The 18,830-nt window shown below is 37.2% G+C and overlaps 2 protein-coding genes across 5 annotated transcripts; both read left to right on the top strand.

Annotated features, from left to right (window-relative positions):
• The first annotated feature begins 208 nt into the window (after positions 1 to 208).
• On the top strand, positions 209 to 5,350 carry LOC117628203 (sucrose-phosphatase 2-like). Of its 4 annotated transcripts, none has more exons than XR_004585925.1 (9): positions 209 to 436; positions 548 to 853; positions 1,246 to 1,347; positions 2,216 to 2,410; positions 2,523 to 2,813; positions 3,610 to 3,796; positions 4,051 to 4,146; positions 4,240 to 4,286; positions 4,405 to 4,461. XR_004585925.1 is itself a non-coding variant. In XM_034360595.1 (9 exons), exons 1-8 carry the CDS (start codon positions 260 to 262, stop codon positions 4,495 to 4,497), a joined length of 1,398 nt encoding a protein of 465 aa, XP_034216486.1. In that variant the 5' UTR covers positions 209 to 259; the 3' UTR covers positions 4,498 to 4,509; positions 4,734 to 5,350. The 4 variants fall into 4 exon arrangements, 2 of the variants coding, with proteins under 2 accessions (XP_034216486.1, XP_034216485.1); XM_034360595.1 differs by lacking the exon at positions 4,051 to 4,146 and adding an exon at positions 4,734 to 5,350 and having other exon boundaries at positions 4,405 to 4,509; XR_004585924.1 differs by lacking the exon at positions 4,051 to 4,146 and adding an exon at positions 4,734 to 5,350 and having other exon boundaries at positions 210 to 436; positions 4,405 to 4,572.
• Positions 5,351 to 14,554: 9,204 nt separating this feature from the next.
• LOC117626970 (galactan beta-1,4-galactosyltransferase GALS1) lies at positions 14,555 to 16,936 on the top strand. The gene is made up of 2 exons (XM_034358821.1): positions 14,555 to 15,842; positions 16,080 to 16,936. Exons 1-2 carry the CDS (start codon positions 14,710 to 14,712, stop codon positions 16,495 to 16,497), a joined length of 1,551 nt encoding a protein of 516 aa, XP_034214712.1. The 5' UTR covers positions 14,555 to 14,709; the 3' UTR covers positions 16,498 to 16,936.
• Positions 16,937 to 18,830: the final 1,894 nt, after the last annotated feature.

Genomic DNA, 18,830 nt, shown 5'->3' with positions numbered 1-18,830 from the left:
TGTGATAAAACAAATATTTAAAATATTGTTTAGTCCACACGGCATCCACGTTGGCAATCTAACAGAAAATTTTGACGGAATGTGACTGCGGGACCAAATTGATGTGTGAGGAGGTGTAACATAAAAGACCAATAATATCAGAAAAAAAATATAAAGGACCAAAGATGATAATTTGGCAAACCTCAAGAACATTTGTGATAAAAAAGCCTTTATTAAATATTGGAAGGATAAAGTTTGATGTTTTCCTCTTTTGACAAAGATGGTTCTGTACAGACTGTGTTCAATTTCAACCAACAAAGCGATGAATCTCTTGTCTAATTGTGTAAAAATACAGAACTCTGTGAGCCAAGGCGCCCAACCCAATCAAACCCGCATGAACTCTCGTCTCAATGGCTCTGCTCGTCTCATGCTAGTCTCGGATCTTGATTACACCATGGTACATTTTCACACTTACATTCCTTCATTAGCTAATGCTTTATTTCCTATAACAATAATTAAAAAGAGAGAGAAAAACAAATGGGTTTGTGATTCTGATACTGTTTTTCAGGTGGATCATGATGAGCCTGAAAATCTGTCTCTTCTGAGGTTCAACGCGCTGTGGGAAGCAAATTACCGCCATGATTCTCTGCTGGTATTTTCAACCGGAAGATCACCAATCACTTACAAGCCATTGAGGAATGAGAAACCCTTGCTAACGCCTGATATAACAATCATGTCTGTGGGAACTGAGATTATGTATGGTTATGGTGAGGCTATGGTTCCTGATGATGGGTGGAAGCAACATCTGAATCACAAGTGGGATAGAGACATTGTTGTTGAGGAAACTAATAAATTTCCTCAACTTACTCCTCAGGTACTTTTCCTTTGCTAAGATTATTATTATTATTCGGTTGTTTTGGGACCATTATGTTAGAAATTTGTTGTAGGATGTTGTTGAAAATTCAAGCACAACCCAATTTAATCAAATAGTATCTATGTGGGACCCATGAGTGCAAGCAAAAGCAAAGGGTGTTTAGATTAGGAACGATTTATACATACGTCGGTAGTCGGTTCCGTGAGTTTGGTTCGGTAACCCCTAGTTTAGATACACAACGTGGCATGCTGTAATGTATCGAATCGAAGCAAAGAAGGGTCATGATTCCCACATTGTAACTAGTGTGATATTAGTTCTTATATTTACCAGTTAAAGGTAAAGACTTGTATGTATTTCGAAATTTGATGTCCCCATATATGAGATTATTGCAGGAAGAGGGAGAGCAACGACCTCACAAGGTTAGCTTTTATGTAGAGAAGGTTGTGGCATCGGAGATAATGAATGTTTTATCACAACGGTTGGAGAAACGTGGGGTAAGAGTACATTTATTTTCTTTATAAACCTCATGGCTAGAGCATTGACAGTTTCATTTTAAAGTGCTACTGGCAGACTCTTACTGAAAATTGTTTCTTATATTTCTCACTGATACTACTCAATAGATAGATATATATAGGATTTTTCTCTTATCCGGACATCCGGATTGTTTAGTGTGCGGATTCCAATGTTTGCAGTTGTGTTTCATTGTAAAAAATGATTTGAAGATGTATACTTCTACAGCACCGACTGGATATTTTTATATAGCAGTGTAGTGGCTTGGGATTTGGCAGCATATATAAGAGGAGAAAACTGAAGAAACATTGAGGTCCGCATGCTAAACAATCCGGACATCCGGATAAGAGAAAGACTCTATATATATATATATATATATATATATATAGGAGCTTCAGTTGAGGGATCACTCAAATAAGCTTATTTGAGGGACACTCTTGTAGAGCCTACTTTGTATTGTATTTCACTAATCCAAACTATCTATTTTGTAGATATTCATTCAAAGATCATCACTACAACAAATCACTTGAATCCAATATCATTTGACCACTCAATTGAAATATTGAAATTTTACTATTTTCTTGAAGCACCATATTATTGATTTTGTAGGACACATTTGGATGTCGAAATGGTTTCTGATTTATCTAATTTTTTGCAAGGATGATCAATGGATGTAGACTTAAAAAATATATGGTTTGGATTGTTGAAAAAAAATTCTTAGGGGACCCTAAAGGGTGCCCCTCAAATAATTTGAGGGATCGCTCAATGGAAGTGGACTGGCTTTCACTACTTGAATGCATCTTTCTCAATGTCAGTGATATCTGTTTCTGATCTTCATATATATTTGGCCAGTTAGATGTGAAGATAATTTATAGCAGTGGGATTGCTTTGGACGTTTTACCAAAAGGGGCGGGCAAAGGGCAAGCTCTTGCATATTTGTTGAAGAAATTCAAACTTGAGGGGAAGCTTCCCTACGACATTCTGGTTTGTGGTGACTCTGGAAATGATGCTGAACTATTCAGTCTTCCTGAAGTGTATGGTGTGATGGTCTGTAAGTTATAAACATTGCCTATTTCGTTTTGTTTGGATAATAATATTCTTAAATTATTCGTAAGGAAAATATTTGAATTGTATGGTCATGATGTCAAACGTCACGCAGGTCAGTAATGCAAAAGAAGAATTGTTGCAGTGGTATGCAGAAAATGCACACAGAAATTCCAATATACTTCATGCAACAGAGAGATGTGCAGCTGGGATAATACAAGCCATTGGAAATTTTCATCTGGGTCCAAATGTATCTCCAAGAGATTTCAAAGATTTCCAAAAGTGCAAAGTGAAGAATTTTAGTCCTGCACATGAGGTTGTAAAGTTCTATTTGTTTTATGAGAGATGGCGGCGTGCAGAAGTGGAGAAATCTGAGCAGTATTTTCAAAACTTGAAATCAGTCTTTGTAAGTGTCATTTCTAATGATTTTTCTCCTTCTATATGCAAAACTTAAAAACAGTCTTGACGTGTCATTTGGTCTTTTAATTCTCCAAGCACCTGAATTCTTTCAACCTAAATTTTTAGTCTTGAATACTCAGGGTGTCTTGGTCACGTGCAATTAAGGTTGCAATGCTGTAGTAATACCTGATGCTGCAGGAGTTGAAGATTTAGTGCTGATTAATGAATGTATGTGAAAAAATGTGATTAATGATGAATGACCAAACCGAAAAGTGAAAAAGGAAAGGTTAGACCAGTAGCCATGAATGCAGTTGATTAGCTAGTAATATGACCCTAGACTGGGAATGACCGCAGATAGTTCGGATATGGTTTCTTTTCTAGAGTTTTTGATTTAAATCTTTAGTACTGGAATCTTTGCACGACCATTTTATGCTTGCCAACTTATATTGAAGACTTATGCTTTTAGAGAATGAAATTTGCACTGTTAAGGATTTTGCTATGTTTCCCTAACAGCTTTCAATTCTGAATACACCAAAAACTCTCTTTTCTAGACAATATTTGCACTTCCACTTATGATCGACTCCAGCTTCCCTTACACTTAACCTAAAGCTGAGGAGGCTTCGGTCTCAGAGATTTGGTTGAATTATCAGATCTTGAAGTGCTAATCGTTTCTTCTCTTTCTTTTTTTGGGGTTTTCTGTACTTTGTAGAAGTTGACAGAATATTTTGGTGCTGTTGCAGTTGTGTTTTGGTAGATTGCTTACTTTCTCATTTTGGTTTTGCTATTTTTCCCCAATTCTCTAGCACCCATTGGCTATCTTTGTCCATCCCTTGGGAGTTGAGCTACCTATCCACCAGTGCATGGATGCAATGGCAAAGTCGTATGGAGATAAGCAGGGAAAACAGTTTTGGACATGGGTGGATCGATTATCCTCAACTCAAATTGGCTCAGACACATGGCTTGTGAAGTTTGATAAGTGGGAATTGAATGGTGAGATTGCCTTTCTGGCACAATAAGTAGATTTATTCAAAGAATGGAGAAAAAGTAATACATATTCTTTTAGTTTAACTGGTCGCTAATTGTTGCAACAGATAAAAAATGGAGGCTAGTCAATAGGTAAATATCTGAGAGAAAAAAGATAATGAAAAGTGTTTGCTATTCAACCTGTGTATGAGCTCTATTAGTTCTAAAGGTAGGCAGAGTTTCTTTGTCTGTCCCAATAGATTAATAATTTTCCTTTTCAGCTCATTTCCTTGAAACCTCTCATTGGACTCTCATCTAAGGGGCAACTAAATTCGTGAATGATAGAATTGTTATTTTGAATTCCCCATGCCCCTTAGGTAACGGATATTGTCTTTGTCATTATGTCATTTAAACTAAAAATTCTTTATTTCACTGATTTGTATTGATGGGACATTGATTGATTGTTGCAGATGATGAGCGGCAATGCTCTCTGACTACAGTCCTGATGAGTTCAAAGGTACAACCTTAGCTGGGTGTTTCCTTCCTTTTAAAGTCATGTCCCTTGTTAATTTGGTAACGTGGAGAGATCTTAATGTGGTAATTGTCTTACTCATGATCTGTTGTGGCTTCTCTAGTCAGAGGTACCGGATGCTTATACTTGGCTGCACATGCATCAAACATGGTTCGATGGTGTAGAACTTAAAGAACCAGAAAGATGGGTATTCTAGGTTCCTAATGAGATCAGCATCTATTTTTCGCAACCCCAATAAATGATACTGATTATATGCAACTGACTTATGAAGGCAAGTTCAGGGTGCAGCTAGAGCTTACCCCTAGCTGTTCCTGTGGCAGCTAGGGTTTGCCCCTCAGGGTCTTCTTACTTTTATTTATAGAAACTTACAAGTTATTCACTGATCTTTCACCAGTTTCTTAATAATTTTGCTTTTCATGTGATTGTTTTTAGGTGGGGCTCTGATTCCATATTGCTTACACATTCCATACTGCATGCTGTTTCTTAAAGAATTCAGTATCCCTTTCCACGTTTTCTGGTCATGCAAAGACAAATGCAACTCGCTAGGTCAAAGGAACATGATGATTTGAGATTGAAGATTAATTTGGATTGTAAGTCAATTGCAAAATCATGAGTACTCAGTATATAGATACACTAAGGTGCTCTCTTACAAAATCTTATGCATTAAATACTACATTCAGTTGTGGTAATTTAATTCCCAAGCAATTGAAGAACCCAGAAACTTAGATGAATGTTTGCCAGGATTGTTAAGTAACCAGTATCCGCCAGGGCCGTAGGTAGGAGAAGTGAGACAGTGATTGGTTTTGTGCCCCTGCAAGAAATTAGTATAAACATGCCTTAAGATTACATATGGTATATTGAATTGCAAATGTTAGAATTTTCTACTGGAAGGTGTAGAGGGAAAAAGATAAGTCCGTTATGATTCATGACTTCCGGGTTTGTGGTCATGCTTTCAGATGGGGCAGCTAATGTTGAAAGAACTTCACTCTTTGTTGTGCAATAATACTATTAGGCTCTGGAATACATTCCAGTAAAGCATTTAAGGTGGATATTTTGTTATTGTTTTTCCATTGATTTTTTTATCTGTTTTTATACATCATGTAGAAAAATAGTGACTTTGAACATATCACCTTGGTTTATATTTGCCTTGTAGTTCAAATGAAAGAAAAATAGTGAGCATTTGGAGACAGGTAATATATTCCATTGCATTATATGCTGAAATTGAATGATCATCATGCCTTTATTTCCGTTTTTTTTTTTTTCTTGCCATACTGTTTAGATAAAAGATTTTGTACAAAAGAATCCCTTCATGTGTTATTATGATGTTATCTTTTTTATTTCTGTTGCAACTTTTTGTGTGGGAAATTGAGACAAGAGGAACACCCCCCCCCCAAAAAAATTGGTATGTTAAGATTCTGTTTAGTTTGGTTGGCTTGTTATAATGCTTAAGATGACAGTTTGTCTACAGAAGTTTCCAATCCTGACTGTTCTCTGACATACACGCCCTCTACTTGTGCAATTTCTGGTCGATAGAATTATTTATATACCGAAAAAGTGTGTAGTTACTGATATTAGCTTATTTGTTTTCCCCTTTCTTTTGATGGATGGGAAAGCCTCATTTAAACTAACATAGAAAGTATAACAGAACACACAAGATCCTTCAATGCAGGGGCGTAACAGCCTTTGAAACAGGCAATCAGCTAGACCAATGTACAAACGACAACAAAGGCATGTTTACATACGTGGGGTGGGACTGGAATGCGAGTCCTTCACATTCCGGATTACCCCTTTGTTTATTGGCATAATGGGAAACAAAGTCAAAGCGGGCCCCACATAAAATCAAGAGTCTAATTCCTGGGAATTGAATTCCGGAGGGAGGAGGGAGGAGGTAGGAGGTAGGGTTGGGTAGGGATGGATCAGAATGAGTTTTTTTGGGTACCCAAAATTGCCCTCATATTTCATATTTCAGAATTTTTTTTTTCTTTAACTTATTTATATTTAGATATATTGGAAGTAAATAATTAAACTTATAAAAATGGTTCCTTTTATAAATTTTGAATTTGATTTATCTATATATATATAAAGCAAAAGACAAAGAATAGTAAAAGAAAATGTCTTTGGTTAATACAAACATTAAAAATTAAAATTATTAATTAAATGAGGATAATATGGTAAATTCACACTTTTTGTATTAAAAAAATTAAAATTAAAAGAAAAATCAGATAATGAATCTTATTTTTATAGAACACAACTATCCATTTTTTTTCTTTTTTAAAACAAAACCTTCGGTATGACAGCCATTTTAGCATTTGACATTGCAAAAACAAGTTATGTTGGAATTAGCAAGTGTTATGTAATATAGCCTTGTAAAAGGAAATTTTCTTATTAAAAAAAACATCAAACTACGGTTTACAGTTCAAGCTGCTTGGTATGGTAACCAAGTCCGCAAGGAAAGGAGCATCAACCAAGAAATCCACATGGATGGCAAATGAATCACTCTTGGACCCACCCTCGCCATCTGCAATAAATAATATATGGGAAGATATTTTTTTTTTCCAGGTGAAAGAAAAGATGGATGAGCGCTGAGATTTTTGGGGGAAGGGGACGTGCTGAGAAGAACGAAGAAAAAAAAATTGTTAGAGACGTTAAGTTAGGGTTTTTTTTTCATTTTTAATTAGGAGTAAATTTGGTTTTTATTTTAGGGAGGTGATTTTCCCACTTCTCTTTTCTCCATTTACACTCCTTTTTGTTTTTTTAGTACTTTTTAATTAATATTGTTCTTTTTAGTTCTTTATCTTTCCTATTCTACCATTACCCTACATTAAGGTTTTGATAACTGAAATTAAGAAAAGTTAATAAAAAATTTAAAAATAAACAAAAATAAATCTGGAAAATGGATAGAAATGTGAGTATTTGTATGCCAAATTCTTAGTTTTTAAAAAAAAAAATCAAGTATGTGAGTACTATTTATCTTTGTTGTAGTTAATAGATAATAAAGTTTTTGGGCTAACATATAAATATGGTAGAAGAACCAAAGAATGATGCTAACCAAACTATCATTAGGAGCTTAGATATGCAGAGAGCAATGTATGCATAATAGTCTCAAATTTTTATTCTTTCATAATATTAGTAAGTGATTGTACATGTCTATTAAAGAGAATTGTAGGGTAAGGGTAGAATAAGAAAGAGAAAGAACAACAAAGAACAAAAGTGATTAAAAAGTAAAAGGGAGTGTAAGTGGAGAAAATAGGAGTGGGAAAATCACCTTCCTTATTTTAAAGATGATATGTATAATTTATATCCCTTAGATTAAATTTTAATTAAGTGTTATGTGGAGGACAAAAGTCAAACAGATCATGATAGATAAAATCAAAGTAGAAGATCCGAATCCGCTAACTAGAGCCTAGAGGAAAAAATCTGAATATGTTTTACAAGGCTATTGGTGCTCATTAAATCCATCCATGCTCTAAGCTTCAAGTTGTGCTTCCATGCGTGATCTTAGAACCGTGTCCACATATCCAATTCCACAACTATAGATGACAGCTTTTGGAGAGAGATAACTTTTGTTTTTTTTTTCTTTTCGGAAAAAGATAAGGAAATTCATTGATAACAAGACCAATTATATAGAATTGAAGAACAATAAAGCACCAATGAGGGTTGGTTGAGTTGATAAGGAGCATTTTCTTCACTAGTAAGGTCTAGGTTTGAGTCCCGTTGCCGACAATCCTTGTTGGTGGGTAATCTGTAAAAACTGAAAAAATGGCTAAGATCCCCTTTGTAAGTCCTCAAAGAGACCTTAGTATGTCATGGCCCTATGGGATAGCCTCCCCTCTTCCTAAACTTCTTTTCACCAAAAAAAAAAAAAACAAACAAAGCTCCTTACCAGAGGGTTCCAGCCAAATTCAAATACACATGAAGCACTAAGGCCAGAAAACAGTAAGCAAAACAAACACAATAGAACTTGGGATAAAAAGAAATATATATATATATATTAAACTTATATATTTGCCTTCTTTCAAATATAGTCCACTGTGCATTAACTTCTTAAAAGTCCAAAAAAAATCCAATTATTTATGAATGGCTAAATGTCACTTTTGGTCCATGTAGTTTGGCAGTTCAACCACTTTTGATCCTGTTGTTTCAATTCCGTTAATTTTGCCATTGTAGTTTCGTATTTGTAGCAATTCAATGATAAGTTAGTATTTCTGTCACTTTCTTTGACGGTGCAAGAAGCAATTTCGTCAACGTAAAATGTCGTCTGAAACACTCCCAATTTCAAATTAGGGCCCGAAATTCAACCACAAATCTCAATTTTTGAAGAACTCGAAACCCAAATGTCCAATTTCGAGCCATAAGAAGTGATCCTAGTTTTTTCATCGAGTCGGGGTAGAGACCAAAGGTCTTGAACGACCGATCTAGCATAACAACTCAAAAGATAAAGAAGTATCCTTAATTTCTTCATGCTTGTTCCAAGTTCGAAGTACCAATTGTACAAATAAGAATCCCATTTGTTACATGAATTCTTCTTCATATTAATAGATATAGGATCTATGGAGCAATTACTTAGAAGTACATTTTGTGCAAGAGCCTTTCCAATCTGATAGAAAAGGATCCCATAATCTTGAACCGATCTTACTTGGGATCGCAACCACGTTTGTCTAAGAAGAGCATATCTAATTATATTAGTGTCTATAATTGATTTCTTCTGCGTAATACTAATCGATAGAGCCTCATTGGTAAGAGCTACAAGATCTCCTACATTAGAACCTATGGTTATGGACCCGAACATTAGTATGGAACATTTTCTTTTCTAACTGAAATCCCCTAGTGTATGAAAGAGTGAAAAAATACTTTCGTTGAGGCCTTCGTATCTTTATGCATGTATTTAATTTATTCGGAGCTATTAGTGCAGGATCCACTTTTTTGGGAATATGAGTCAAAGCAATAACAATATTTCTAGTGGAACATCTTCCACAATCCCTGGAGAGATAGTTTACTAATAGACCGAGGGATAAGTAATTCAACTCACACATCTAATTCAAATTGAAGGGTGATATAAAATCGGTCTTTTTATGGCATCATATCCATAGTTAGTGCATTCATCATAGTTAGAAGCTCTAGCGCCCTATCAAAGTCACAGTCGTCACTATCATCAATATCGTCCCTATCATCAATATCGTCACTATCATCAACAAGAAAACCCTTGGGCTTGTTTTCCAGGAACTTGTTCAGAAATACTGTAATGAAAGCTACATAGGAGTTTGTCGCTAAGTATTTGACCAAATAGGATAATCCAGTTCCTAGAGAACTATCAGTAAAATCCCCTTGAGAGGTATAGGGCTAAGTGGAGCGAAAAGGGTTTTCCATGAGATGGGAAATGAAAACTATTAGCCCCATAGGAGGTTTGTGAATAAGTGATTGTCTGATCATGAGCAAAGAATACCTATCTTTCTGCTAAACATGATGTATTGAACTCATAATTCATTAGATACTTTTTATGAATGTCAACTAAGTATCGTAAGTAAATTGCTCCCAGTTGTTCAATCATTTGATAACCATAGTCATTCTTTGATAAATGCTCACTGTGAGTTAGACTCAATAATTTGCTCCCAGTTGTTCAATCATTTGATAACCATAATCATTCTTTGATAAATGCTCACTGTGAGTTAGACTCAATCGAATTTGATCAATCCTTTTTTCTGTCATTAAGGTGGATAACTGAACCAAGAGTTATCTTTCTTTATCATCAATCGAATTACTCTTCGAGGTCAAGGATTCTATTTTATCATCGATCCAATCACTGTTGACATTTTTTCTTTTTCTTATCAATCAAAAGATCTCTTTACTTGCATGACTTAGATGTCTCGTATTTCTCGAAAAAGCGATTCGATTGATGAGATTTGGTATGATACTTATGAAATCGATGATATCGATGAGATTGATATTAAAATATTTCTTATTATAAACTATTGATTTGACCCCATAAGCGGGACCACCACCCGATAGCATGTTGCCGACAGAAGCAAAACCCCATATTTCTTCTGGAGAATCTCCTAATTATTTACAAGCAATTAGAAAGAGATTCTTTAACTATAAAAAATACAGTTCAGATGTAGGATACCTATCTAAAAGTTTTCGCAACTCAATTATGTATGATGGAATCATCAAAGACGACGCAGTACATGCAATTAGGTTACAAGCATAACCTAGGAAAGAACATAAACCTAGAATCCACTAGAAAAATTAGGGAGAAAATTCTCACTATTTGTATTATTTGATTAAAAAAATGAGTTCATACCAACCATACGCGAGGGATGTCTAAATACATCATTCTCACCCATTGGACTGCCATGGGGAGTTATTGAAAGGTTAACAGAAAATAAATGAAAAGTTGAAAATTGACTACAACTTTTAAATGCTCTTTTGGAAGCCCAAACAACCTTAGAAGCCCAAAATCCACCTTATGTCAAGTGAGTTGAACTCGCAGCGTCATTCCCTTTTCGGAAAAGTATCACACATCCCAATGGGAGCTCGGACGCCAAATCTGTAAATTCCTGTTGCGTCCTTTTTCCATTCTTCGCTCCAATTTTTCTTCAATCCATTCAGCCATTTGCTCTACATCAAAAGATTTGACCCTTTCGAACTCTGTTTGTAACTCACTATAGGCTCGAGAAACAAAGAGAAGATGTGTACGAACGAGATTTCTAGCAACAAGAAGAAGCAAAAGAATTGAATAGAGGAACTCTCGAATATTTGGCAATCTCAGATGTGTTGATATCAATGATGACTCATTATTTCGATGAATCATTTCTTCGAACAAAAGAAGATTATGCATACTCGAAATATCACTTATCAAATTCCATTGTGGAAGACATAATTTTTTCTGAAGAATTTGCCATGGTATATCTAATCCGTGCATAATATCATGAAAAATGGATACACATTTTTGGCTGCTACTTAGTATCGGCAATAGGTCTGAAAAAAGTCTCTAAAAATATAAAATTTAGATATTTGTATCATGTCAAAGCATGTAACATCCCACATCGACCAACGGAGAGGGAGTGATGTGCCTTATATGTACATACCCGCCTCCATCTAGCACGATGCCTTTTGGGATCTCACTGGTTTTAGAGTCATGGGAACTTCGAAGTTAAGTGAGTTAGGGCTAGAGCAATCCTAGGATGGGTCACCTACCGGGAAGTTGCTCGTGAGTTCCAATAAACAAAACCGTGAGGACAGAGAGGGGGGCCTAAAGCAGACAATATCGTGATACGATGGAGTCAATCCCTTGATGTGACAATTTGGTATTAGAGCCACTCTACTGTGTGGTGCCAATGTGCCGACGAGGACGTCGGGCCCCTAAGGGGGGTGGATTGTAACATCCCACATCGACCAACGGAGAGGGAGTGATGTGCCTTATATGTACATGCCCGCCTCTATCTAGCACGAGGCCTTTTGGGAGCTCACTGGCTTCAGAGTCATGGGAACTCCGAAGTTAAGCGAGTTTTGGCTAGAGCAATCCCAGGATGGGTGACCCACAGGGAAGTTGATCATGAGTTCCAGAAACAAAACTGTGAGGGCAGAGAGGGGGGCCCAAAGCGGACAATATCGTGCTACGGCGGAACCAATCCCGGAATGTGACAAAGCAAGTTCTCTTCCCTTCTTAATTAGACAAATTTATATATGAAAGAGGTTGACAATAAGTTCTTTCAAAATTACTATTTATCTCTCTGTTAGAAGTGTTCGAGAAATGTATGCGATCGAGTACATAGCTCTACAAACGAATGGATCAGATCGAATTGGGAAATGGAAAGATTTGTACAAGTTATACATTTTGTCACCAATTTCGAGCCCTAATATGAAATGGGGGGAGTTTCAGACAATTTTTTACGCTCAAGGGTTTTGGGTCGATGAAATTGCCCCTTGCACCGTCAAAGAAATTGACAAGAATATTAACTTGTCTTTGAATTGCTACAAGTACGAAACTACAATGGCAAAATTGACGGAATTGAAACTACATGGTCAAAAGTAGTTGAAGTGTCAAACTACATGGACCAAAAGTGACTTTTGGTCTTTATGAATTTAGTTGTAGGGCAACAATAAAAATACACAGAAAATAAGTACACTTTCAGTTCTCTTGTTGAACATATTTTCATTTTGATAATATATGGTTTTTAGTTGCATTTAACATGTATTTGTCTTAAGTTAAAGCTTATTGGAAATTGCAAGGGGTAGCTCAAATAGTTAAGACCATTTACCCTTTTTTAAGGTTCAATTTTTCCTCCCCCAATATCACTTGTATCCAAAGAATTTTTTAAAAATGATTGGAAATTAGTCAAGCTATAAACTAACGTGGTTTATATGATTTAATATACACTCTTATTTTTACAAAGACTAGAAATTGTAAGTAGAAAAAAAAAATGATCACTAAAATTTTAGCTAATAAATATAACTAGCCCACTCTGAAAAATTCATGATTCCTCCCTTGATTACATACATAATCCTTTCCCATCTTGCAAGTCCTTAATGAATGTAGAAACATATTAGATAAAGGTCGAATTATTTAATTAGTATATACATGCTCATAACCATAATTCAAGCAGAAACAGAAGGTATAGAAAAGAAGGCGGAGTGGAAGCTGCTTGCTCTGCCTAACAGTAACAGTGTTTCTATTGGATATTGGGTCTGAGATGACATAGTGACATACCCGCACGCCACGCAACATCTATTAGTATTACTCTGGTTCATTCTTGTCGGGAGATGAATTCATTTGGGATGGGAGAATCTGATATCTGGCGTATGCATCGCTAGATTATATTTAACAGCAGCAACCAATATGGAGAGAGATGAGGCTCTTGGCACCCCAGGATTGTTGGTTTGTCGGTGATTCTTAGTTGTAAATTGCAATTACAAGTCAAAACAGATGGCTTCCCTTCCTTGGAAACTAATGTGTGAGTGGCCAGTGGTAGGTTGTTCCAAAATTAAGTAATGGCCCAATCATTTATCTTACTTTGGCTTTTTCTTTCACATTGGCAAATTGGCAAATTGGCAACGGCAACGGCAACCGAAGAATATTATCAACAATAACTGCAATGATTAGTGGTTGAAGCAATAGCGCATATGCATAGGTCTCTTCACATAATAGACCATTGCATTGCCATGACAACTGTACCTACCTATAAATTATTTATTTGTCATCATATATATATATATGCGTAGTTTATGGCTCAATATATGGAATGGATGGTAATGTCTACTTATTACAACCTGCATGTAATGCATGGGGTATTTTTTTTAATTTTCATTTCATTTCTAAGGGCACCTCCAGCGCAGGCCCTTTTGCTAGGGCAAGAGGCCTCTTTTCAGGGTTTGGATCTCCAGCGCGCCAAGTAGCCCGGACAAGCTCTGGGCTTTAGCCCGAAGGTGCTGACGTCAATGAGCAAAAAAAAATTCAAAAAAATTCAAAAAAAAAAAAACCAACAAATTATGGATGTTTTCCCTTTAAATAAATAACAATTTTATTTACTTTCCCTATAAATACATAACAAGTTTATATTTTATTGCATATTCTTTTTTTTTTTTCTTACCCTTGCCAATACTAATAGCCCTTGTCTTGTCTTAACTTTACCCTTTTAGGGTTAACATGATCTAATGTGTATAAAGAATATAGAAGATAAAAAACTGGAGGAGGCATTGGTCAATTTACTGAATTGATTCTCTTTGGAGCTTGGAGCCATCATATTCATATCACATTAATTTCTCTTCCTTCTTTCAACTTCAACTTTGTTAAAAGAGTTTATTTTTTGCTGACTGGCACTGCTCTCACTGCTCTGTGTGGTGACAACTGATTTTAATAAAATGATATAAATCAGCGACAGCTGTTATTCGTTTGGCAATCCATTTATGTAATGTTATTGCCAATCACAAGGCCCCTCAACAATCCTCAATTAAATGAGAAATTGCGAATTTAAGTTAAGTCAATTGATCAAAATAGCGAGCACTTCTCCTTGTTTGAATCCCTCTCCTGCGGATTTAAGTTAAGTAGCATGTTTCCTTGTTTGAAATCCCTATATCTGTATCTTAGATTAATCTAAAGTAGTTCAAACTATATAGGTTGTAAAAGAAAAAGAGAGAGAGAGAGAGAGAGAGAGAGAGAGAGAGAGAGAGAGTCACTTTAGCCGAATCAGACAGACTCAGAATGTGGGTCTCGGATGTGGACCCAATTTGACCCTCTTTCCTCTGTCTCTCGATATCTCTATTCTGTTCTATACTTCCATTATTGCTACCAGTATAGGAGTACAGGAGAGTAGTAGTACCGTTACATTATAATCGATCCATCTGCCAAAAGCCTAAACTCCACCATCACCACCAGCCAGCAGCACCGACAGAGAATTAGCCAACCCAAGCAATGAGGAAGGAAGGCCCACCATCCTCCGTCCCCGTCGGCCCCGTCGCTAAACTATTCGGCAGCTGCTTGGAGAGAAAGCCATTGGTGCTCACATTGCTTGCTCTCACCTTTGTCATGCTCATCTGGAACCTCCCTCCCTACTACCAAAGCCTCCTCTCCACCACCACCCGCTCCTCCTCCTCCGCCACTGCATTAACTGCCAATGCATCTCTGCTAGCTGTTTCTTCTTCTTCAATTAACCCAGCAGTGACAGAGCAGAAGCTTTCCACCCCAAAACCCAACGACCCCTACAAGCGCGTCTTTCAGTCATACGGCAACGCCGCCGCTCTCTTCGTCCAAATGGGGGCCTACCGCGGCGGCCCCACCACATTCGCCTTGGTTGGCCTCGCCTCCAAGCCCATCCACGTCTACAGCCGCCCCTGGTTCAAGTGCGAGTGGATCTCCTCCAACGGCTCCTCCACCCGCGGCTTGGCCTACAAGATGCTCCCCGATTGGGGCTACGGCCGCGTCTACACCGTCGTCGTCGTCAATTGCACCTTCCCCGTCAATCCCAACCACGACAATTCGGGCGGCAAGCTCAGCATCAACGCCTACTACGGCGAAAATCCCAGAAAGATGGAGAAGTTCACGGCATTGGAGGAAGCTCCGGGGGCTTACAACGAGTCCAAGTACCGCCCGCCTTACCAGTACGAGTATTTGTATTGCGGGTCGTCTCTGTACGGGGACCTGAGCGCAGCGAGGCTGAGGGAATGGATGGCATATCATGCGTGGTTCTTTGGAGAGAAGTCGCATTTCGTGTTCCACGACGCCGGTGGGGTGTCGGATGAGGCAAGGGCAGTACTGGATCCGTGGGTGAGGGCCGGGAGGGTGACGATGCAGGATATCAGGGCTCAGGCGGAGTTCGACGGCTATTACTACAACCAGTTCTTGGTGGTCAATGACTGCCTCCATAGGTACAGATACGCTGCCAACTGGACTTTTTACTTCGATGTGGATGAGTACATATATTTGCCCCATGGCAACACTTTGGAATCTGTTCTCAGTGACTTCTCCGATTATACCCAATTCACTATTGAGCAGAATCCAATGTCCAGTGGGCTCTGCCTCAACGATCCCACCCAAGATTATTCCAGGTATTTCCATCTTTTTGTTTTTATCACACAATTCATTTGCTTCAATTTCTTTTATTTTCCTAGTTCCTGCCTGCCTGCCTGCCTGCCTGCCTATTTCATTACTTAATTAGTATAAGTAGAATGGATAAAATTTGACCAATTGTTAAATTACAAGTTTCAAAGGGACAGTTGGTCTATGGCAATGTTGCTTTGATATATGTACAATGTAGAATTGAATTGAGTTGAATTATAATTCAGGCAATGGGGGTTCGAGAAGCTACTATTCAGGGACTCGAGAACAGGGCTCCGTCGGGACAGAAAGTATGCAATTCAGGCAAAGAACGCCTTCTCGACGGGCGTACACATGTCCGAGAATGTGACCGGAAAAACGTTGCACGACACAGAGACTAAGATCCGCTACTATCACTACCATAATTCTATAACCGTACAGGGTGAGATCTGCAGGGAGTTGGTGCCAATATCGGCCAAGAAGAACGTCACATGGTTCAATAAACTCCCTTACGTCTACGACGACAACATGAAGAAGCTGGCATCCACCATCAAGCAATTTGAGCTCAAAACCATTGGCAATGTACAGGAACAGCAGTTGCCTCAACCTCAACCTCTGCCTGCCCACATGAACAGTATTAATACTCCAAGGACAACGCATACATAAAATTGAACAAGGCGCCCTAGATACTGATCATATAATCTTAGCTAATGCATGAAAATCTGTCTACGGTTGATGGCTTAATGGTGAAGTACTACTGAGACTGCCGAAGCGTGCCTTGGTTGAGATTAGTGTGGCATTGTAATGATTTTAGATGCATATGGTCCATCAAAAATGAGTTGGGGTTGCTCCAACTTCACTACTCTTTCTACTCTTTTCCTGGTGGTTGTTAGGATGTGGGCCCCCACCCTTCCCTTGAGTGGTCACAGACAAACTAAATGCTAAAACAAGAAGAGCAAGAAGAAAGGGGGGGCCACAATTCCAGGTCTGCAATTGATTTGTTTGTCAATAGAAAGAATTTCTTTTTGTACACCACAAACACCAACTGTTTATTTATTATTTGTGGTGTGTAGATGGAAGTTATGTATAAAAAGGAGTTTGGTAAGGATTTTTCTCTGCTTTTCATGGGGGCAATTTCGCTTTTATAAAGTCCCAAGTAATCAAAGAGGAGAGGACCAACCAACTGTGCCGTGTGATTCGTCAATTAACATAATTTAATTAGGACGACAAGATGATTAAATTTGGACAACAAGGATTTTCCTCAATGACTGATGCCGACATCTTTCTTTCTCTTTTTATCTATCTATGTTACAGGCACGGATCTACATAGTGGTCTGTCTGGGCTAAAGCCCATATGAATCTTTTTATTTTGTTTTTAATAACATGCAGTCTTCATAAATCCATCATATTTGTCACCAAACTACATTCATTCGATCTGCAGGAATTGCCAAGTGATATTGTGGCAGCCCACTGGTGGACTTGCCTGGCTCACTGAGGGTTGCTCTTTCCAAAGGAGGGAGACTGATGCTCAAGCTTTAATTGAATTGACGTGTATTTGGAGATTTGCAAAAGAACTTTTTGAGGGTTGATTTTAAGGTTAAATGTGAGTTCTCCTCATTTTACTGTCAACTCGTAAGTGTTCACGATGTGATTCAATTAGTCATTATCAACAAATCTGCAAGAATTTGATTGTATTTCATCCTATTTCGTAGACAATGGAATAAACTTTTACTCTTTATATTATAGATTGCAATAGATAAATGTTTAACTTTATAGTTTTTTTCCTTTCTTGATCATCTTCTTGATTTTTTGTATTGCAATGCCCTTGTTATCAACCCCAATCAATGATCTTTCCCAAGAAGCATACCTTTCACAATTTTCAGCTTCTTTAACCCCCAAATATCTCCAATTTTTTCAACAGAAAAAGAAAAGAGTAAGCCTATTCTCTCACCTTATCGAAGTGACCCACATTGCCTTCTGCCGTCAATTCCATACAAAAGTTTGTCTAAACTAATGACGTGGCAAAGGTGTTTAAGTAACTGCATACATATGGGCTATTTACCCACCAATCTTAGTGGGTGATGTAGCAAAGTGGATGCCCACCTCTACATAAGGAAAAATAACAAAAGAAATTAAAAGAGCCCTAATTAAGAAAAGATGAATTTTAAAAAATAATATAATGATAAATTTAACTACTGTATTGTTTATGAATTAAATATCTAAATTTAATACTTTTTCTTTTACACATAGGATTGTATTCAAGTATTTGTAATTCGTTGTTCAAGTCTCAAATATTTTGCAAAATGACAATTTGACAGGACATGCTCCAATTCTCTCTTTTAATCTGTGATGAACTCTGTGTTTATTCGACATCTGGCATATGTCGGACCCACTTACTAAAACTCCCTTGACCTTTGTTTTCGAACCAAATAATTAATGATTTCTGCTAAAAATCATTCAAACTCTCCAATATAATTGGAACATTTCTCAATTTTACCACCTATATAAGATCACAAATATCAATCCCAAAGTCTCAGTATGCACAATTTAAGGCTGATGAACATGTTCATGGGTTTGTCTCAACCTGTTTTTCAATGGTGGTATTTATGTTTTCATGGTGGCGATGTTGGCGATTCTACTTTCTGTCATCTCGGTTGATTTTGCAATTTTTTTTGGGTTGTAATAATTATATTAAATGTTTTGTGAGTTTGGTGTTTTGTTTGTAGTTGAGTCTCTACTTCTATTTTTATTTGTGAGAGTTTAAAAGTTGTAGTTGTATTGGCATTGCGGTCCATGTATGATTTGTTCAAGCTTGCATCTTTCATGTCGAAATTTCTTTGGCCTTATGCTACTATTAGAGGAGATACACCTTGTGGTGTATTTCTATTTGTTTGGAATCTCTCTGTTTATAGATAAACAAAGAAATAATATTTGGAGTAATAAATTTATAGATTACCATATCTGTTTAACTATTATGTACAGAATATTCTTCTGATTTG

Source organism: Prunus dulcis, chromosome 5 (assembly GCF_902201215.1).
Source record: "Prunus dulcis chromosome 5, ALMONDv2, whole genome shotgun sequence".
In the NCBI taxonomy this organism is placed as follows: domain Eukaryota; kingdom Viridiplantae; phylum Streptophyta; class Magnoliopsida; order Rosales; family Rosaceae; genus Prunus; species Prunus dulcis.
This window is presented reverse-complemented; position numbering and strand designations above follow the sequence as displayed.